The sequence below is a fragment of the Gavialis gangeticus genome, unplaced genomic scaffold (assembly GCF_001723915.1).
Source record: "Gavialis gangeticus isolate Ggan-Ray unplaced genomic scaffold, GavGan_comp1, whole genome shotgun sequence".
In the NCBI taxonomy this organism is placed as follows: Eukaryota; Metazoa; Chordata; order Crocodylia; family Gavialidae; genus Gavialis; species Gavialis gangeticus.
The window spans coordinates 35182506-35201213 of record NW_017729031.1 but is presented as its reverse complement, the minus strand read 5'-3'; the positions used below and the strand labels follow the sequence as shown (position 1 = coordinate 35201213).

At 40.0% G+C, this 18708-nt stretch overlaps 1 protein-coding gene across 1 annotated transcript in view; it reads left to right on the top strand.

The window, feature by feature from the left end:
* The window catches only part of PTPN4 (protein tyrosine phosphatase, non-receptor type 4), a 179377-nt gene extending 170097 nt beyond the window's left edge, over nt 1-9280 (top strand). The window contains exons 25-26 of the mRNA XM_019522616.1: nt 2730-2865; nt 7794-9280. Of these exons, the coding sequence (XP_019378161.1) occupies nt 2730-2865; nt 7794-7880 (223 nt within the window). The 3' untranslated portion in view covers nt 7881-9280. The remainder of the gene's footprint in view (nt 1-2729; nt 2866-7793) is intronic.
* Nucleotides 9281-18708: the final 9428 nt, after the last annotated feature.

Sequence of the window (18708 nt, the reverse complement as noted above, 5' to 3'; positions counted from 1 at the left end):
GTAATTATACTGACATTTAGAAATATAGATTCTAGAACACAGTGGTAAATGAAAAACATATTTCCCATCTTTAAAAAAGGGACAGTGTACATATTTTCTTATGACAGTTTTCAAACTTCCTAAACTCATGCAACTCTTTCATATCATTTCTTCTGCCATGGAGCCCCTTACCCAATCCTGGGAGCTGACAGGGAACCCAGTGACCCCCCAGCAGTGGCTGTGCACCACCTCCCTGCCCGCTCCACATTAACCCCCAGGCTCTCCGTGGAGCCCTGGTCACAAAGCCGCAGGGATCCAGGAAACACAGTTTGAAAAACACTCTTACATGAAATACCTGAATTTAAAGCAAGTTTACCATGCTGAAAAGCAAAATGCCTTTTGTCAGTCTTGGATTCTTTCTGAGATTTCCTAACTGTTATAAATTGTATATATACTCACAAAGTAAACCAGTTTGCTTTTATTTTTTAAGATAAAGGCCATTTTGAATGAGACCTCCAACCATGTTGTCACTTTTAAACCTATATTTCATAGAATCGTTTAACAGTTTTATTACTAAGGGTTCCTACTAGTTGTTTTACGTAGACACATTCCTAGAGTTTTTGAAGTTTACATTAGCTGGATACTCCAAATTACTTTTGAACCAGAGTAAGTGCTTTTTATTTATTGTTCTTCTAAGTAATTATTATCCTACTCACCTGTCTGATGCTTCTGAGTTGGAACAATGTGCTAGGGTTGAAGAAATGGGGCCCATTAAACTGAAAACCCCTCCTCCAAAAAAAAAACCCAACAACTTGAAGACGGCTTTCTTTCAGAAACTGAAATTTCTGGTCACGACAGGTTGATAGGAAGTTCTGTGCTGGGCAGGATTACCGTTTATGGTGAGCAGACCGCACTTACCTGACCAGCAAGTGGAGCTCTGGGAAGTCCACTCCTTTGAAACCTGGAGTTTTCGGGTGGGCTGTTTTTTAACCACACTTACGAAGGTGGCCCAAAACTGGATCCTTTCTGTCTTCCTGAGCCTGCTTCAAAATAACTCTCACATGCTGTAAGGCCTCTTCACAGGGGCACCCAGAAGGCCAGGGCCATCTTTTGTACTTCCAGGAACTCAATACCACACAGCTTGTCTGTACTCTTTACTCAAACGTAGTCATTACTGATGCGTTGGGAAGAAACCAGGCACAATGCCACAAGCCAGCCTCTTGGGGCAGCCTTGATCCATCATACAGAATTTAACAGAAACTGTTGGCCAGACAACACTATATTTTGTCAAGTAAATTGCCTAATGCAACTTACTTCCTGTATATTACTGTGTAAATGAGGTAACAGGATCTTGTACCCAAGGGCTCCCTCTGCTGTTGGAGAAGATGCCTAACTTAGATCCCATTTTATCCTTTCCCTGCAGCAAAAATCAACTGATTGTCAGTGGAAGCAAGACTGCACTGGGGCTCCAACCAGCCGTAGTGTTGTCCCTGCTGACTGACCATCAGCTGACCATCTCCTGGCTTGGGACCACAGCAGGACCAGTTCCAGCCCGGGTGTGGTCCCAACCCAGTTGATTGTTGAGTACTCAGCTTTCAGGCTTGCCAATGCAGGGGGAGCCTGGGATCATGATCTGAGGCTTCCCCTGGACTGGCAAGCAGGACATGACTGGGATCTTAACCCCTGTCCCACAGTTGCATGTCCTGCTATTCACATAGGATTAGGATAATTATTGGGATCAGGGATCAGATCCCATTGCACCTTTTTAAATGAACACCTGTCATCAGCCTCAAATGCAGCTTTCATCCAGAGTTGTTACAGGATATTCAGAACTCTACAGTAATTGTCATGCGTTTTGGGGCTCAGCACACTGATGTCCGCCATCTTCCAAGCCTGCTGAATGTTTGGCTGGACAGTGAGTTTCCACAAGCTTACTGTGACCGTAATACCCTTCAACACTAGGTCTCTAGATAATTAGGTAAAATGCCTTTCTCTTGCTAGTAGGACAGCTCCATCAGACTGACTTGTTTTTACTGTAAATGTGATCTGAAGAGGGGTCATAATGAAGCTTCTCAGTTGATTGGTTTTTAGAGAAGTCAATCTGCATAACTAGCTGCATTTCAATATATTTTCTAGTACTCAGGCACCCATTGAATACATATATTTTACAACATGGTGCAATGAACAGCTTTCATGTAGTCGGTTAAAATTTCAAATGTAAATAGATTTTTAAATAAGTTACAGCAAAACATCCTATCTTGAAAGCCGTCTGATTTCATAGTTTAAGAGCAAAGACATATGTAGAACTTGTAACAATGGAAACCTAAAGTAGTAGCGTAAAAATATGTATGCTGTTGGTAAGATGTTATTGCTTTATTGTTACCCAAGTATTAGAACAGCAAACAGTAAGGTAACAATAATATGAGGTGAAATTGTCGATTTAATGTCACGGGTAGGTTTATGGCAAAGATCTTGTTCAGTGCTTTGAAAAGTCTGCCCTGTGTTACTTTTATATCCAGACAGGGCTGAATTGTTACAGTAACATGCATAAAATCACTTGCCCCTCATCTTCTAGTATAGTCAGCTGTCATCAGAAGCCTGCAATTAAAATAATCATAGATGTCCACCTTGGGTTTACTTAGGAATTTAAGACGTTGATATTAAAATTCAACTTTTTGCATTTTCAGGAGGATAATGTTTTTCTAAAAAGTTTAAGGTGAAAAACTTACTGACGCCTTTTCCTTTTACAGTGCTGGGATTGGACGGACAGGGGTTCTTATCACGATGGAAACAGCTATGTGTCTAATTGAGTGCAATCAGCCGGTTTATCCATTAGATATTGTGAGAACAATGAGAGATCAAAGGGCCATGATGATCCAAACCCCTGTAAGTATATTATGTTTGCTACAGTTAAAATAGTAGTTTCATACTGCGTGCAGTTTTGGGCACCACACTTCAAGAGGGATGTGGATAACCTGGAGAGGGTCCAGAGAACGGCCACTGGTATGGTTAAGGGCTTGCAGGCCAGGCCCTACAAGGAGAGACTAGGGCACCTGGACCTCTTCAGCCTCCACAAGAGAAGGTTGAGAGGCGACTTTGCGGCTGCCTATAAATTCATCATGGGGGTGCAGAAGGGTATAGGTGAGGCTTTACTCACCAAGGTGCCCCTGGGAGTTGCAAGAAATAATGGCCATAAGCTAGCAGAGAGCAGATTTAGACTGAACATTGGGAAGAACTTCTTCACAGTTAGGGTGGCCAAAATCTGGAATGGGCTCCCAAGGGAGGTGGTGATCTCCCCTACCCTGGGGGTCTTCAAGAGGAGGTTAGATAGGCATCTGGCTGGGGTCATCTGAACCCAGCACTCTTTCCTGCTTATGCAGGGGGTCAGACTCGATGATCTATTGAGGTCCCTTCCGACCCTGACATCTATGAATCCATATCCCATTACATAGTTGTTTCACCCTCACAGGAAACGAGAAGGGATACCTACAATTTTGAAAGGGGGCACTTTAACTTAGGGCATAGACCACCCTAACAATTACACTGGTATCAGATGGTAAGTTGTTGCACCGTAACTGTTGTGCTTTTTCAGGTCTTATACATTCATGTTGCTATAAGATGCAACAGTTATGTCAAAGTAGTTGGTGCACGCTCCCGAAGTGGCAACTCCTCCTCCCCTTTTAAAGTGGTTGAAAGTTATGTCTATCCATGGCCGTAGAGTGGATACAGCCTTGGTGCCCTCTCAACTAGTGCTGCTCAATTTATTCAGCCCTGCTGACCAGATAAACAGCACAAGGCCAGTCTGCAGCCTGCATCCAGCTTGGGGTCAATTTGAGGTGTAAGCTGCACAGCAGCCTGGTCCTGCTTAGCATATCCTTCCATGAAATGATGCTGCCCACCAGCTTGGGCCCATGGGCCACAGGTTGAGCACCATTAATCTAGAGGAATAAGATGTAAGCCATGTTGACAGAGTGCAGTTCTCTGAAGGGGAATGCCAGATGTGGGAGAGAGAAGGTGAGCAGGAGAAATTGGAGTGCATCTGCAGCAAATGTAGAGAGGAGCAGGGAAAATGGGGATGTGGGTGGTACAATCCAGTTACATTATGCTGCTTTGACATTGCAAAGGACAATGTTAACTCAACCTTATATTGATTCAGTAAAGGAGAAATTGTAGGAAAAAGGTAATCACATATTTACTCAAATCCAAGATAAGGTTCAACTTAAGGAAAAGACACCTCACCTTAGATTGGATGTGGTCTGGGGCAGGTATCTGGTGCAGGTTTGACTCCAGCCCTGACCCCAGGGAGACCATGCAGGGCAGCCTCAGCAGGGAACTCAGGAGAGACCCTGCAGCAGCAAGGGAGCTGCTTTGGCTCTGGGGCCAGGGCTGGAGCTGCCACTGCCTCCTGGCTTGACTGGAGCTGGAGCCAGACCCACCACCTAGGGTGGGGGCCAGGTGGGGCAAGTGGCTGGGGAGAGGTAGGCATGGGCAGGGCAAGTGGCGCTGGGGGGCAGGTGCTAGAGGGTGCAGTCATGTTGCCTGCCCCCATCACTGCTTGCCCCCACCTCCCCTGCTGCTGCTTTCCCCACTGCAGTGGTGGCTGGGGATGGATTTGAGGCAGTGTTCTAATAATTGTATTCTGTACATGGAAAATTATAATGTATAATTTTCTGTGTATAGAATCTATTTATTGGGAGGGGGTCATCTTTAATGTGAAGTTGTGGTACTTCAAAAATAATTTTATTCTATTCTGGGACCATCAATATTAAAATGCTTTAATCATAACCCTATGGGTAGTGCTAAGCGTCACATCACAGCATCTGTTAGAAGGAGTTTGGGTGCTCTCACTGTGTATTTCCATATTTTAACATATTTGGATTTAAGTCTAACTGTAAGTCTGTATTTTTCCTGGGTTTTTGTAATGCTTAGTTTTAAGAAAATGACAACATTTCTATACTTTTCCCTAAATTACTTGTGCTCTGAATTTTAACTCCACTATGCCATGGGGAGTGAGTTGAGAACAGGTTTAAAATCAGCGTAGTGACTTACATCAGTATCAAAGTCAGATGCTACTTCCATCTGAGATCTGATCCTGTTGACTGTTAAAGAATATAAGGCAAAATTTATGAAACCCCTAGTGCCGTAGGAGCCTGAAGGTATGGACAGATGAAACAATTGCCCTGAGGTTAGGAGAAGTGGGTGGAACTTCCTGCATCTCAGCTACTGTATAGTATCTATTTCTTCTGTCCTCGGTAAGTGGTAGCTAAACGAGAGCAATTTAACCCTGAATGAAGCAGCTGTTAAATTACACAGTTCAGCTTCTGTTTTGTAGGGTAGAAAAGATGTGTGGAAACAGTGGCGTGGATCACTTTGACGTGCAGAAAGTTTCCTCTCCCTTTAACTCAACAGAAATGTCTTGTCTGCTCATACCCTACTATTAGTTTGACATATTATCAGCGGGTCCTAGGCATTTCTGTCACTTAGATGTTTTTGACATGTTGCCAATGAGCAGTTGTACAAGTTTTATTCACAGAGGATAATGTTTTAATTAAAAATGTTAAATGCAATTTTACATCTCTTCCATGATAACAATTTAGGTCCAGCTTATTACACTAACTGTAGGAAGGTTCACATCCTTGCTGCTGTTCTTCCAGGCAAATCTAAGGAGAGTTTAGTGCTTCTGAACACACACTTGTCAAATAAACTTCTCTTACATGGCCAGCAATATCCATATCATAAGTCCCTTAATGCTTTCCAGTGCTTTTCTTTTACTAAACAATTACATCTTTCAGAAGAAGGTAGGGGAATGTGATAGATGAACAGCAATAGAGGATGTTACAGAGTATAGATACCCTACATATAGTGTAAGGTGAATTATTTACTATACTATCTCTTCCCAGATGTTAAAGAAATTATTGGATTGTTTTCAGTGTCAAATCTCTGTTCCTTTTATAGTCCCCCTTAATTTTAATTTTCTGTTTTGGTAGATGCCCCTTTGAGCTTCAAACAAAAATGTCAGTTTGGAAAGGAGGCTGACTTGTATGAAGGTCTTTTCCTTTCTGAAACATAGCTGCTCCAAAACAAATTCCCGCCTTAATTTTTCACCTTAAAGCAATCTGGGAACCACATGCACTTGCTTCTTATAGCATTTTGCCTGTTAATTTAGGTAGCAAAAGTCTTTTCTGTGCATCCGAATCTGTATTTAAATGAACCAGAAATTCCTTCATAATTAGTGTTCCTGTTTATTTCATGATGTAGCATGCCAGGTTGATAATTACCAATCCATCTAAAAGAATCTTGTTGATTTAATTTACTCCCTATGTGGGATGAAATATGTCCTATTGTGTGAAATGTTTTTAGCTGGATTTGTGTATATACACTGCATATGTAGAAAAGAAGAAGGCTAAGTCTCCATAGGTCAGTTCTTTCTTTATTGATTATTTTCCCATTGTGTTCTGATTTTTTTTCTGACCGTTTCAGTATTATTATTTTTTAAATCTGTATTAAATTCTCAGAGAAGCAAGGAATCTGTGGTTGCAGTAATATGAATCCATTTAACTATTTCATCAAAAGTGCCATGGATGGAATGAAACGCTATGTTTTAATAGAAGATCCCTATAAATAGCATGCCCTCATGAGTCTGTAGTCTTTCTCCTGCCTTTGCACATCCTGAAAGCTACATGTGCTGTACACAAGATGGCACTGTGCCATTCTTCCACCGTGTGTGTGTGTGTGTGTGAGAGAATCAAGGGGACTCTAAGAAGGGTATGTCTTTTAGGGGAGTCTTCAAACAACAGTAAGCAAGCTAATTTATACAAACACTTATAAATCTAATGATATCCATGCACATCCAGTGAGATGACAAAAAACAGTTATCAAGTGGCTGGGTGAAATAAATATATTATAAGGAATTTGAAAGCTATAAATACTGGCTTTCCTGTGGTTTACAGTATTAAACAGCACTTAGTATTAGCCTTGGCGCTTTGCAAGATTGTGGCAGCTAGGGTGGGGTGACTGGAGCCACTGCCTCGGGTGCTGACTTGGGGGAGAGGGGTGCAGAAAAAGAGTACAACACCACAGGTGCACAATCACACTATCGATGAGGTGGCAACTGGAAGTCACCACTGTCCTTTGTGTGGCAGCTGCCCCGGGCACCCAACCACCTTGGTACATCTCCAGATAATGACCTGCCTTAATGGTTCAATCTGGTTATTGTTTTACTTTTTTCATTCAGTTAAGACATGGTTTTAGTGACTTGCATCTCAGGAGCTGCTGAAGCTGAATCTGAATGCTTTATTGCAAAGCATTTGGAGCCAGGCTTTTTCTGACATAAAGCTCTGCTTTCTTATTCTAGAGCCATGACAAATAGGAGAAGGTAATACTTCAGAATTGCTGGGGTGGGGGGGTTGGTACAACACTAAGATACTTTAGTAGAGTAACTGTTAGGCTGTTAAAAGTGGGAAAATTTAAGACTAGACAAACTGCAGCAGGGGATGAAGGATTACTTAATTATACAAGTTTTGAGAGTGGTGTAATCGTGTGTGCATGTTGAGTAAATATATATATTACTTATTTTCATTAAAAAGTTCCAGTTTTTGCTTTGTAATAAGACTGCAGTATAAGCTCTTGTTCGGTGTTTTCTAAGCATGCTCCTCAATAGGGATACAAGTGCCAAGCCCCTGCTTTTTGGTGAGGTGCAGAGGTCACCAGTCTGCCTTGTGAGGACGATTGGTGCCTTAGCGACCTCTCCTATGTCCAGTTTATAGTGTTCAGTTCTGTTTGTTTTCCATTAACTTAGTCCACCTTCTTTTCAGAGTCAATACAGATTTGTTTGTGAAGCTATTTTGAAGGTGTATGAAGAAGGAATTGTTAAACCCCTAAAGACATTGCTGCATAAATAAAGAGCAAAAGGGCTGGGATACAGATTGAAGAATCCTGTCCTCTAATGAACTTGGCAGCCTTCATCGTGCCATAACACTGCTCGCAGGAAATGGTATTGGAGAACAGCAAAGAATTGACAAAGGACTTGGAAGACTTCAGCACTGTTGCACTTTATGTTGAAACAAAAATCAGTCTCTAAAACTCTATAACTTTCATGTGTTTGAAGACTTTATTTTCATGCTTGGCTCGGAACAAACAAACTGTAAACTGAAAGAACTAAGTGTGTTCAGGGTAACTTCCGATATTTCATTGTAGTGCCATATACTCCCCCTTCTGATTCAATTGCTACAAACAAGGCTTGGAATTATTTCGCTCTGTTATACACCTACATCTTTAAAGAACAAAAAAAACCAAAAAAATACACTAAGCTATGGTCTCTTCCAGTGCTAGGTGATTTGCCATGTACAGATTCTCCATTTTTGTTTTTTTTAAAAACATTAGCAATATTGCCAATATTAGAAACACACTGCCTACTGATGCAGCACTTTGCCCTCCATCCTGTTTTGAGACCAGCTAGTTATTAAAGGAAGGTTGGCATCTGTGTTAACCCAGCAGTAGCTGCATAATGCCCACTTACCAGCATCTTGTGAAATATAAACGATATTGCTTTGAGTTAATGACAGGACTTAGTGCCCAACACTGGTGTATTCAGATTCACTTGAGTTAACATTACATTGTGGGAACTAGTGCATGCATTATGTCTTAACCCCTTAAGTGCCTTGAGACTTACAATGTATGTCTAATGAAGAAGGCACTCGTATGACCCTTTGGGGGTAGTATCATCCTTTCATATTTTTTCTTCATGGGTTCGCATTTTTAAATGGCCCTTGGTGCTTGGAGTATGTTACTGCAAGGGGTCACAGAAATACCATTCCCTCTTTCCTTTTACAAGTACCTGCATGCTACTACAGGTAGCAAAAGCACCTCTCCCTACTTAATGAACGAGCATTGTTTGCTGCTGTGTAATTTTGTGGAAAATCTGACACATTCCTTTCAACTGGGAACTTTTATTAACAGCTTAACATGAAATGCCAGTAGGTTGTTAGAATTTGATCCTCTCTCTTACCCTCCCATTGAGAGAAGCAGTCTCATTTGATTAGAATATACCTTTTTTACAGCACTGATACTTAAGCTTAAACTGACAGTCAAATGTGATTAATTCTTTTCCATCCCTGTTAACTAACTATTTTTCTAAGTCATCATCAGTTGATTTCAAGCCATGTTCGTACTGGACTGCGTGTTTTTGTTTTTTTTTTTTTGGAGCAAGACAAGACTGTCAAGTTTCCCAAAATTTTAATTCCTTAGTAACCCCAGTCATTTTCTGTTATCCTTGTGGAAAATTAAATTGTTCCAGTTTGTATGTCTTGTTTCTTATTTAAGTCATTAGCATGTTTGTAACAAAAGACATATGTCTCTGTCTGATGCAGTATCTGAGCTCATTCTAAAGATGTGTATATTTTGTCCCTTTCAATACTTTTTTCAAGTATGGAAGAAGCCAAGTGGTAAGCAAGGTGTCCATCTTGATATACAGGAAGAAGAGATTCAGTCACTTTCTATACTGCCCTGTAAAAAACTAATATTACGTGCCGTGTATTTAAAAGTTTTAAGTTATTTTATTGGTTTCCAGAAAATTATTATCTGATCAGTTTTGTTAATAACCTATATATTGCCTAGAATTAAAAGATGAAAAGTTCTAAGCTAAAGAAGATTAAATATTGTAAAATTCTTCTATATAATACACTGTGTTCCTTGGACAGCTAGAAAAGACCACAGTTGTGAAGGATATGAACATACAACCAATTTACTGCAGGTCAGAAGGGACTGGGCTTTACTGAATATCGGGTGCTCTATGGTAAATGCATGTATGTATGTACACTCTTACCACATACTCTGTGGTAGTCAAGTCATGGCATGTACATGCTCAGGTCATGGCATACACGAGCAAACCCATGCACACACACTCAGCTGGAGTCATGGCACATGCACGCTCATGTCAGCTTGTGCAAGTGCACACACACATTTTCTCTGTCTTTTTCTCTCAAGTCATGGCACATGCACGCAGACACTCAAGTCATGGCACACGTCTACACACACTCGAGTCAAGTCATGGCACATGCGTATACACACACTATCTACTGTGATTTAACTTGCAGTTCCTGCAGGGTAAGAGCATGCCATGAGCACAACACAGGGCAGCTAACACATGGAAAATCCCTTGTTCCTTTTTATACTGTTATAAATTACTTGTATGTCCATACCCAGGATTTTCAAAAACCAGTAAAAATGAATTCAGGTGAATTGAAGCTTTTGTTTCTGAATTTGTGACCATCAAGAGCCACAATGCCAAATAAAGAGATATAGAGTTTTAAATATTTTTAGAAATAAAAGAGAACATAATATTAGATGGGCTATAGCCCCTGTTTACAAAGAAATTCTACTACTTATATTTCTAGATTTGAGATTTGTGTCTATATTGTCCCTCAGTGAACAGATGAATCTTATTTGATGAAATTTGAGTGTAAACTGACTGCTGCTGCCAGAAAACTGACAATGTGGGCATGGTTCCTGAAGAAAGGGGTGGAAAATCATACCCACGTTGAAACTGAGAAGTAATTAGTCAAAATGGGCTACCAAAAACCATTCTAGTTCAGTTTGTAACCTCCCGCCTGTAAGAGGTGCCACCTTATGTCTGCAGGGGTGTTGGTTGTAGCTGTGTTGGTCCTAAGGATGTAGGTAGATGAGGTTCTTTGAGTAAATCTGATATGTTAAATTAGACCAATGCAGATACTTGGGAAAATTCTTCTTTGCAAGCTTTCAGGTACAAACACCTTATGTCTGCCATACTTGGAAAACACCTCTGAGGGCCTGGATGCCCAGCATCTAGGAAAGTACAGAGAACCATACAGTTCAAAAACTGTATCTCGTGTCAGTTCAGAGATCAAAAATAGTTTTGTTATGGGCTTCTGTTTTGACAACGAGAAAGGTAGAGATGCTGATTTAAAGGTGCTTTCTGTGAAAATATTTTTAAAAGATGTTCTCTCTTTTACTGACTATATTTGACAAAACACAAAAGAGCACAAGATGTTTTACTGCACCTAGAGTCCCAAGAATACATGGGAAAGCACCTTTGGATACCAAGCCCAACAGCAGCTGTTTCCATTTTGATGGCCAGGCAAAACAAATGTTTTACCACTTGATTTTAGAAGGAAAAATAGTAGCGATATCTGGTTTGAATTTCAGTTAATTTGCAGCAGACATGTTACCCTGTAATGAAAGTTTAAGATTTGATCTTCCTTGTGACAACATTTTGAGATGTAACGTTGGTTAGGTGGAGGACTAAATTAAGTTAAGTACTTAATATCTAAACATTTAAATTAAAAAATATACATCCATTATATTAAAATGAACTATCTTCATAGTAAATACATAAATGACAGTAATGGAATTGTCCTTTTTATATACCTTTATTGAGGGAAAGCAGGATAGAGAGTTTAGAGCAACATTGGATAGTGTTGGTGTATGGCATATTTAAACATTCTCTATAAGGTTGCCAAAGTGGTTTGAGTTCACAAGACCCATTTATACCACAATTATACATGGAATATATTTATTGGCTATTTTTTATTATTGTGTTGATTCTGGATGGAGGCAAAAGAAACAGATTTCTTTGTCTGAATTACCTTCAGTTGATTTAATGTAGTAACTAGTTGTAGTGGGGGAAACAAATCCTAGCTGTATGTTAAGTGAGCTGGTATGGCCACCAGCTGAAAAACAAACATCAGTGAGTTTTTAGTTTCCTTGGAAGCATGTAAGGTGGTAATTTAGAGTTTGTTGGAAAATAGTGAAAAAACATCAAAGCCTTTTTAACACCATGAAGCATTAGTACAACAGAATGATGTTCCTATCAGTTGTGGTATAAATGGCCTTGAAGTATTTTTCTATGGCCATAAAAGGAAGTCAGAACTGCTAAATATTTTACCTTGGGTTATGAAGATCTGTATCATTATCCTCAAAAGGAAAAGAAAGAGATATTTTTTAGGTTTTTTGTGCATTTCATGCTGTACAAAACATTGAATGTATCTTTCAGACATAACGACCTATACGTGGTTAATGTCATGACTGTTGGATTTTCTGGATAATTATTTTCATACCATTTGTTTAGAAGAAAAAATTAGGTGGGTGGGAAGAAAATGAAACAAAAAAAGTTAAGTTTGTAAAACTTCCATGATACAAATGCAGTTTTTTAAAGGTCAAGTGGTTTTCATTGTAAATAAGAGCAATATTATGATGGTTTTGTGCCAATGTATAATGAACAGGCATTTTTGTTTTCCTTTTGGCTTCATGATTGAAAACTGCAACTGCCATTTATTATTTCAAGTAGCTTTGAAGGTTTTTAATGGATAAATTTGGGGCTCTAGAGGGGTTTTTGTCTTGTTTTGGGGGGTTTTTTTGAGTGTTTGGGTTGGAGGCATGATTTTTTTCCCAGTTCTTTGTTTTTGATAAATATGAAGTAACAATCAGGTAGCGCCCACATCAGATGTCAGCCATTTTCTCTGACAAGTATGATTTCAGATAAGTTAACTTGATGAATTTTCCCAACATTTGGTGATACTGAAATTGGAGTTGTTTGGCATTTATTGTTAAGCAATAAAGCATAGTGCTTCTCACCTGTTTATTCCAAAATATACTATCTCAGTCACTAGGAACAAAAGCTGTGATTATTCATCTCATTACATTTAATATCAGTTGATGTTTCCTCCAGGTTTCATCTAATGACTTCGATTTTGAAATGATTTTAGTTGATGTTCTTCCTGCAGCAGAAGCACTTCTTTAGGGTAGCATCTTAATCGCACAGTCATTCTGCATCATTACAAGGGTTAACAAGCAGTTAGAGGCAAGGGGAGATGTCTGTTGTGGAACCACATAGCTGACACCTTCCCATGTGGAATCAGCAGAAACTTTGCGGTTTCCAGGGAAGGACCAAAAAGCAGCTGAACTCCGCAGTTCCACTGCACAGGGCAAGAGGAAGTGAAAATGGGTGCGTGGAGATGCTGCAGCTCCTGGCACATAGAAGAGCTGAATTGTGTGGTATTTCCACGCCACTATAGTGTGTTGGGGTGAGGGCAGGTGGAGGATGTTTGATGGTTCAGGGAAATAGCAAGACTATGGTCAGTTGGTGAACTGTACGGATCCACCATCCACAAATCTCCAAGTAAGGAACACGATATCCAGTCGGTGTGCTGTAGAAGTGCCTGCAGACTTGCTGTGCAGGTGACCCACGGCCCAGGTTTTAGGTAGAGAGCAAGTGGAGGATTCTTGTCCCAATTTCCTATTTGATTTCCCCAAACTTTGTACAAGTGACAGGAAATTTAACCCCTGGAGTCAACTGGAGTCTGTTTCCAATCTCTCACATTTCAGAGTCCATGTCCCTGCTCTGCTATACATTATGCTGTCTCAGAACAGCTGTTTGACTAGTCTTAGTAGAAGGCAGGTAGAGGGGCACCAGTATAGACTAAAAAAGAGATGTATAGTACAAGGTTTTCCAAGCAGAAAGAAGGCTTATATCATTGATTTTAATAGCCCGCTTTCCTTTAAAGTAAATATGGCATGTGTTTTATGATGGGAATAGCTCTTGTATGTGGTACAGGTTGGTTTGTTCTTTTACCATTGCCACAAGCCATGGAGCAATATGGGGGTCAAATGCTAAAGCTAAGTAACCATATCCATTATGTAATGGTGAATCCCACTTTATCCATTGAAACTGTAAAGATAAGTCTATTAATGGTGTTGGGGAAAGTGCTGGGAGGGAAAGGGAACTTGTTTGCTTTAACAAACCTACTTTTTCCAGTCTTATGTTGTCATACTATAATAGTGTGCTGAAGCTGAAATGGTTGGATTAGCAGCCTTCAGAGTTGGTAATAACAGCTGAAAATCACCTCTCTGCAGGTTACTGGCACCACCACAAGTCAGCGGGCTTCTTCAAAGAAGGGGTGAAACGGTGCATGGCTATAGCTTGCCCCTTTGCATGTGGATATCTGCCATCCATTATAATCCAAGTTGAGAGGAATTGTTCTTTTAGGGGAAAAAATGCACATGGATATGTTGAACCTTGATCAGCCGGAAATCAAATGTACTGGTTACTTTATGAACTGGATAATTGGAAGAAAATAGCTTCAAAATCCCTTATTCTATGAATAAACCTCAGCACTCATTTTTGCTTTACAAACTTTGGCTGACAACTTCTGGTGGTTGCATTACTTCATATTTAGCAAGTTTTTACTTTTCTAAGACTTTTTTTTCCTAAGTTTCTTGAATTTTGAATAGTAGCACTTTATCTGAAGCTTACTACTGACTGAATTATTGAACAAAATAAATTGTTATGGATTTGGAGAGAGATGCTAAATTGATTTCAGCGGAGTTGATTTGGATCATACCCTGATATGAATGCATTATGTTCTGTTTCTGATATATTTTCATTCGTCTCTGAGGGACTTTCAGATAACAGGTTATGACAGTTCTAGCCTTTGAATTTTTTTTATCAAAATAATTTTAGGTTTGATACTGAAAAGGTGCAAACACAAGTTACAGGGTACCTTTAAATTCATCTCTGTGTTCTCTCTCAGCTAGCTGCAAATGAGCTACGTTTACTGTAAATGTTTCTGTTTAGCATAATTTTAACATTAGATAATTACCTGGAAATCAGTATTCTTTTTTGTACTTAACTTATTTTGAGTTTTGATAACTACAGATAAGTAGATTATGCACAACAGTAATTTTTTTAAAGTTATAACCCTTTTACTCATAGGCCAGAGGCCTGAAACATGAATGAAGGGGTTAAAACAGTTTACATTAAGCGGTTGTTCTCTTTATTAATTAGAATAATATATTCACAAAGACTAGACTACAAACTGCCCAGTGCAATTATCCCAGTACGTTAGGGCTCCACAGTAACAAAACATAACATAATTTTAATAAATAAGAAAAAATAGGTTTTATTTTCTACAGAGTAGTTTTAACTTCAGTTCAGGTAGTTCACTGACATGTGATCTAGTTTTAACTAGCAAATTTGGCAAGGCTGTTTTTGTGTGTTTTTCTGTAACAGGTGCTATACTCTGTAAATACAAAGGGAAAAAAAATCTTGTCTGGATCATATTCACAGTCACATAGGTGGCAATATTTGTTTGTTAGTCACAGTAATGAGTTTGCATTTTTGGCTGCAGCTTTACATTTGTCTGATTTCAACTGGTTTCATACTGACATGACTGACAGTGCAAAGTGGATCCTCTCAGTTGATTAGCTACTTTATTATTTATTCAGCCTAGTTCTATTATACATATTCTTATTAATGTTAAAAATGCTTTTTCCCATAAGTAGACACTTGCCTCCCTGAATTTGTATGACTGCTCATCAAAGAAACCCATTCAGAAAACACAGTGTCTAGGCCGAGCAGCCAGGGTGGTCAACTGAAATGACAAACTTGAATTTCGTCAACACTGGACAATGTGAAAAGAACTTCAGCATTTGTCACTGCAGCTACTGTATGCTTTGAAGGGCCTTATGTATTTGTCCTCATTCTAGTAAAAAGAAAATTCTTGCCATGGATACAATACACTAACGTCCTACGGAATACCAGCAGCTCCCTGGATAAATATACTAATTAACATTTAACAATTGTTTTAGTCTTAAAAAACAATTTCATTCTCTTATGTGAAATAAATGCTGTTATGCAGATTTTGTGGATATATTTAATTTCATTTGACAAATAGTTGTCTAGGTACAAACTTGGAAAAATACATATAGTTCCTTGTGGATCTTAATTGTTTAATTGCAAAATAAAGATGTGCTTTAGTAATTTAAAGTTTAATATTTTTGGAGATTTTCTTGCTCTTGTACACACGGTTTTGTTGGGCTGTTTTTGCAAAACAGATGCAAGTGAATGCTAACCCTCGTATTCTCTACTATAGCATACGGTATCTCCACAAATAAGGTCCTCTTTTCTGTAGGTCACGGATCATGTGTGTGTAAACAGTACTGGTTTACTGCTGCATTAACAGGAGTGAAGTTATCTGCATGTAGAATAAGTAGGATTCAATCAATGGAAGCCAAAGTTGTTTCCCTGGTAGTGTCTCTCTGCCGTGCCCTAGAGGAAAGTTGCTAACAGTATAGAAAGGATTAAGTTTTTGCAGTTCTTTTCAGAGGAAAACATCTTTGCTCCGTTGAGGTTACAGGAAAACAGATTAAAGTGGGAGGGTATGGGAATACAGATATGAAGAATGACTATTCTGGAGTGAAGGCTGCAATGGAGTGAAAGAGCTGCTTGGAAGCATGTTGAAAGGATGTTCCAGCCAAATTGGTCAAACCAAAAACAGGTGCAAAAGACTAAAGGAAATATTAGTAGAGGAGGGTGGGAGAGGTCTGAGTGTCAGGGGAGGGAGCTAGGAAGAGAGAGAGTGCCACTGAAATATAGTAAAATTAGAATGTACGTCTTAAGTGAGGGTAAGGCAGTTGGATCTGGTATAGTATGACAAACCACAGCAAAAGTGTTCAAGGCAGGGGTGGAGACGGGGTGAGACTGGAGGATGGCGTGGAGGGGGAAGGCTGGATAGAAGACAGTAGTCACACTTACCTGAACAGCACATACACAAGTCTTTGGGTGGTGAATTGTAACGGGGACATGTAGTGTGGACCTTAATGATATGCAAGAGTTACAAGGGTCATAACTTGCCAAGAGACTGGATACTGGGGAGGAGAAAAGTTGGATGCTGCTGAGGTTAGCAGGTTAGGGAAAGAGAGAGAATGGTGAGGTTTTCAGTGGCAACAGAGAATGGACCTTGTGGGAGAGATTACATAAAGTTTGGTTCTAGAATTGGGTGGCATGAAAGGACCAAGGACATCCCAGAAGTGCCAGGTCATTTGTTCTCCATAACACCTCCCCCTGACTTCTGAGAAATGACATGCTTGTAGGTATCCCTCTGAGTGCCAAACACAATGGCTGTTGTCACGTAGAGACTGATGCACAAGGAACCAAGCTGACAGCACCCTCTTCACACAGACAGCCGATCAGGCACTCTGTGGTGCGAATATGCAGGTAATTTGAGTGTGTCCAGGAGAAGTGAAGATGACACATTTTCCATCCTGTTAATAAATGCTTTGTTACCCATTTCCTCCCACAGCTTTTCCAAACGTGCATGTTTCCTGATAGCAGTGTGTGGGCAGGAAGATTCCCAGCCCTCACTTTCAATACAGCATGCAAACATACACTTAGCCTCCAAGACACGACCTTTGTCTAGACGGTAAACCTCAGTCTGAGCTTCCTGCCATGCTTACCTTGTTCTAAGGATTTAGTCTGCAGGGCTGTTGAGTCCTGGTCTCTAGTTCCTCCTCAGGGAAGCCTTGCTCAAATAAACAAGTCTGGTGCTAACAAGATCCACCTGCCACTGTATAAGCAGAAATATTTTGCAACATTTGTATAAACACCTGGTTTTAGCAGGTGACATTTGATGACAGAATGGAAGAGGTCGGCATATCCAGGCAGTATTTAAGATATTTCCAGGTTTCTGCATCTGTGGGTTTTTTGGCTTCTTTTGGCTAATAATTTGTCTATGCACCACAGCAGGCTTTACTTACAGTATTAAAGGAAACCAGCAGAAATGGTTCCAGTGGAACCGAACTCCCCACAAGTTTGCATGGTGCGTTTTGATCATCAAATACCATGTCCATCCTTGAATTTGAGGATTTGGTTCTGATACCAGATCTGAAATCATGCCTTAAGCCAATCTGCTAGCAATCAGTTTGTTGGCAAGGAGAGGCTGAAGACCCGAAATCAGTGCCTCTTGTGGAATTTCATATCTTCAGCATCCCCTGCAGGTGTGGGAACTCAAAGGCATCTGTCATGCTTTAAATTGTGGGGCCAACCTTTTTTGGCAGGCATGCCAAATTAACCCCATGCCCTCTCCAAGTGCCAGTCCAATCCCTTTCTGCTCAGTCTGCTGTTCTGCTTTCTGCTCGCAGCCCTGGGCTCCCTGCCTGTTTTGCTCTGCGTTGTGCTTCCTTCCCTTTGCTGCCTGCCTAACTTGCTGCTTTGCTGGTTGCTTCCTCCTCATCTGCCTCTCTTCTGCCTGCCCTAGTCTGCCATGTACCACACAGAGGCTGCCTACAGTGTTGCTAGGTGTACAGTAATTATCGTATTTGTACAATCATTTCAACCCTTGTACGATAGACATTCTTAAAAGCGTTCAAAATGTGTGATTCTTTTTTTTTGTCATTACATTGTGGGGGCGAACAAAAACGTAAGTCACTCCACCCACGATCAAGTGATCATGTGATCTCGCCAGTTCTCACTTGCGTTGAATTGAAATTTGATGGGCTAAAGTGAGGGTGAATAATATTTGCCATTTATCTTTAACTGGAGAGTTGCAGTGAGCAATATAAAGTAACTGCATAACAATCACATAACTAAATCTCATTGTGTAATAATACTAAGAGCTTTATTTTAAATGCTACGTATGGTCTTAAATCAATAGAAAGTCAAAGAGGTTTCATGCTTGCCTCACTTGTAAATTCCAACCATGTCCCTAATACGGTAAGTGGTAGAATAGTGTCAAAGGTTTACAATACACAGACGTGAACAGCAAAACAGAGAAAAGAGTAATCGTACTAATACATTTAGTTTAACCAGTCGGAGAAAGAGTTAAACAAAATGTCATAGTGGGCAGTGTCAAGTAGTGGCAAAGGATGCGATGATAACAATATAAGGCAACATGATGTTACTTAAAAAAAAAAAAAAAA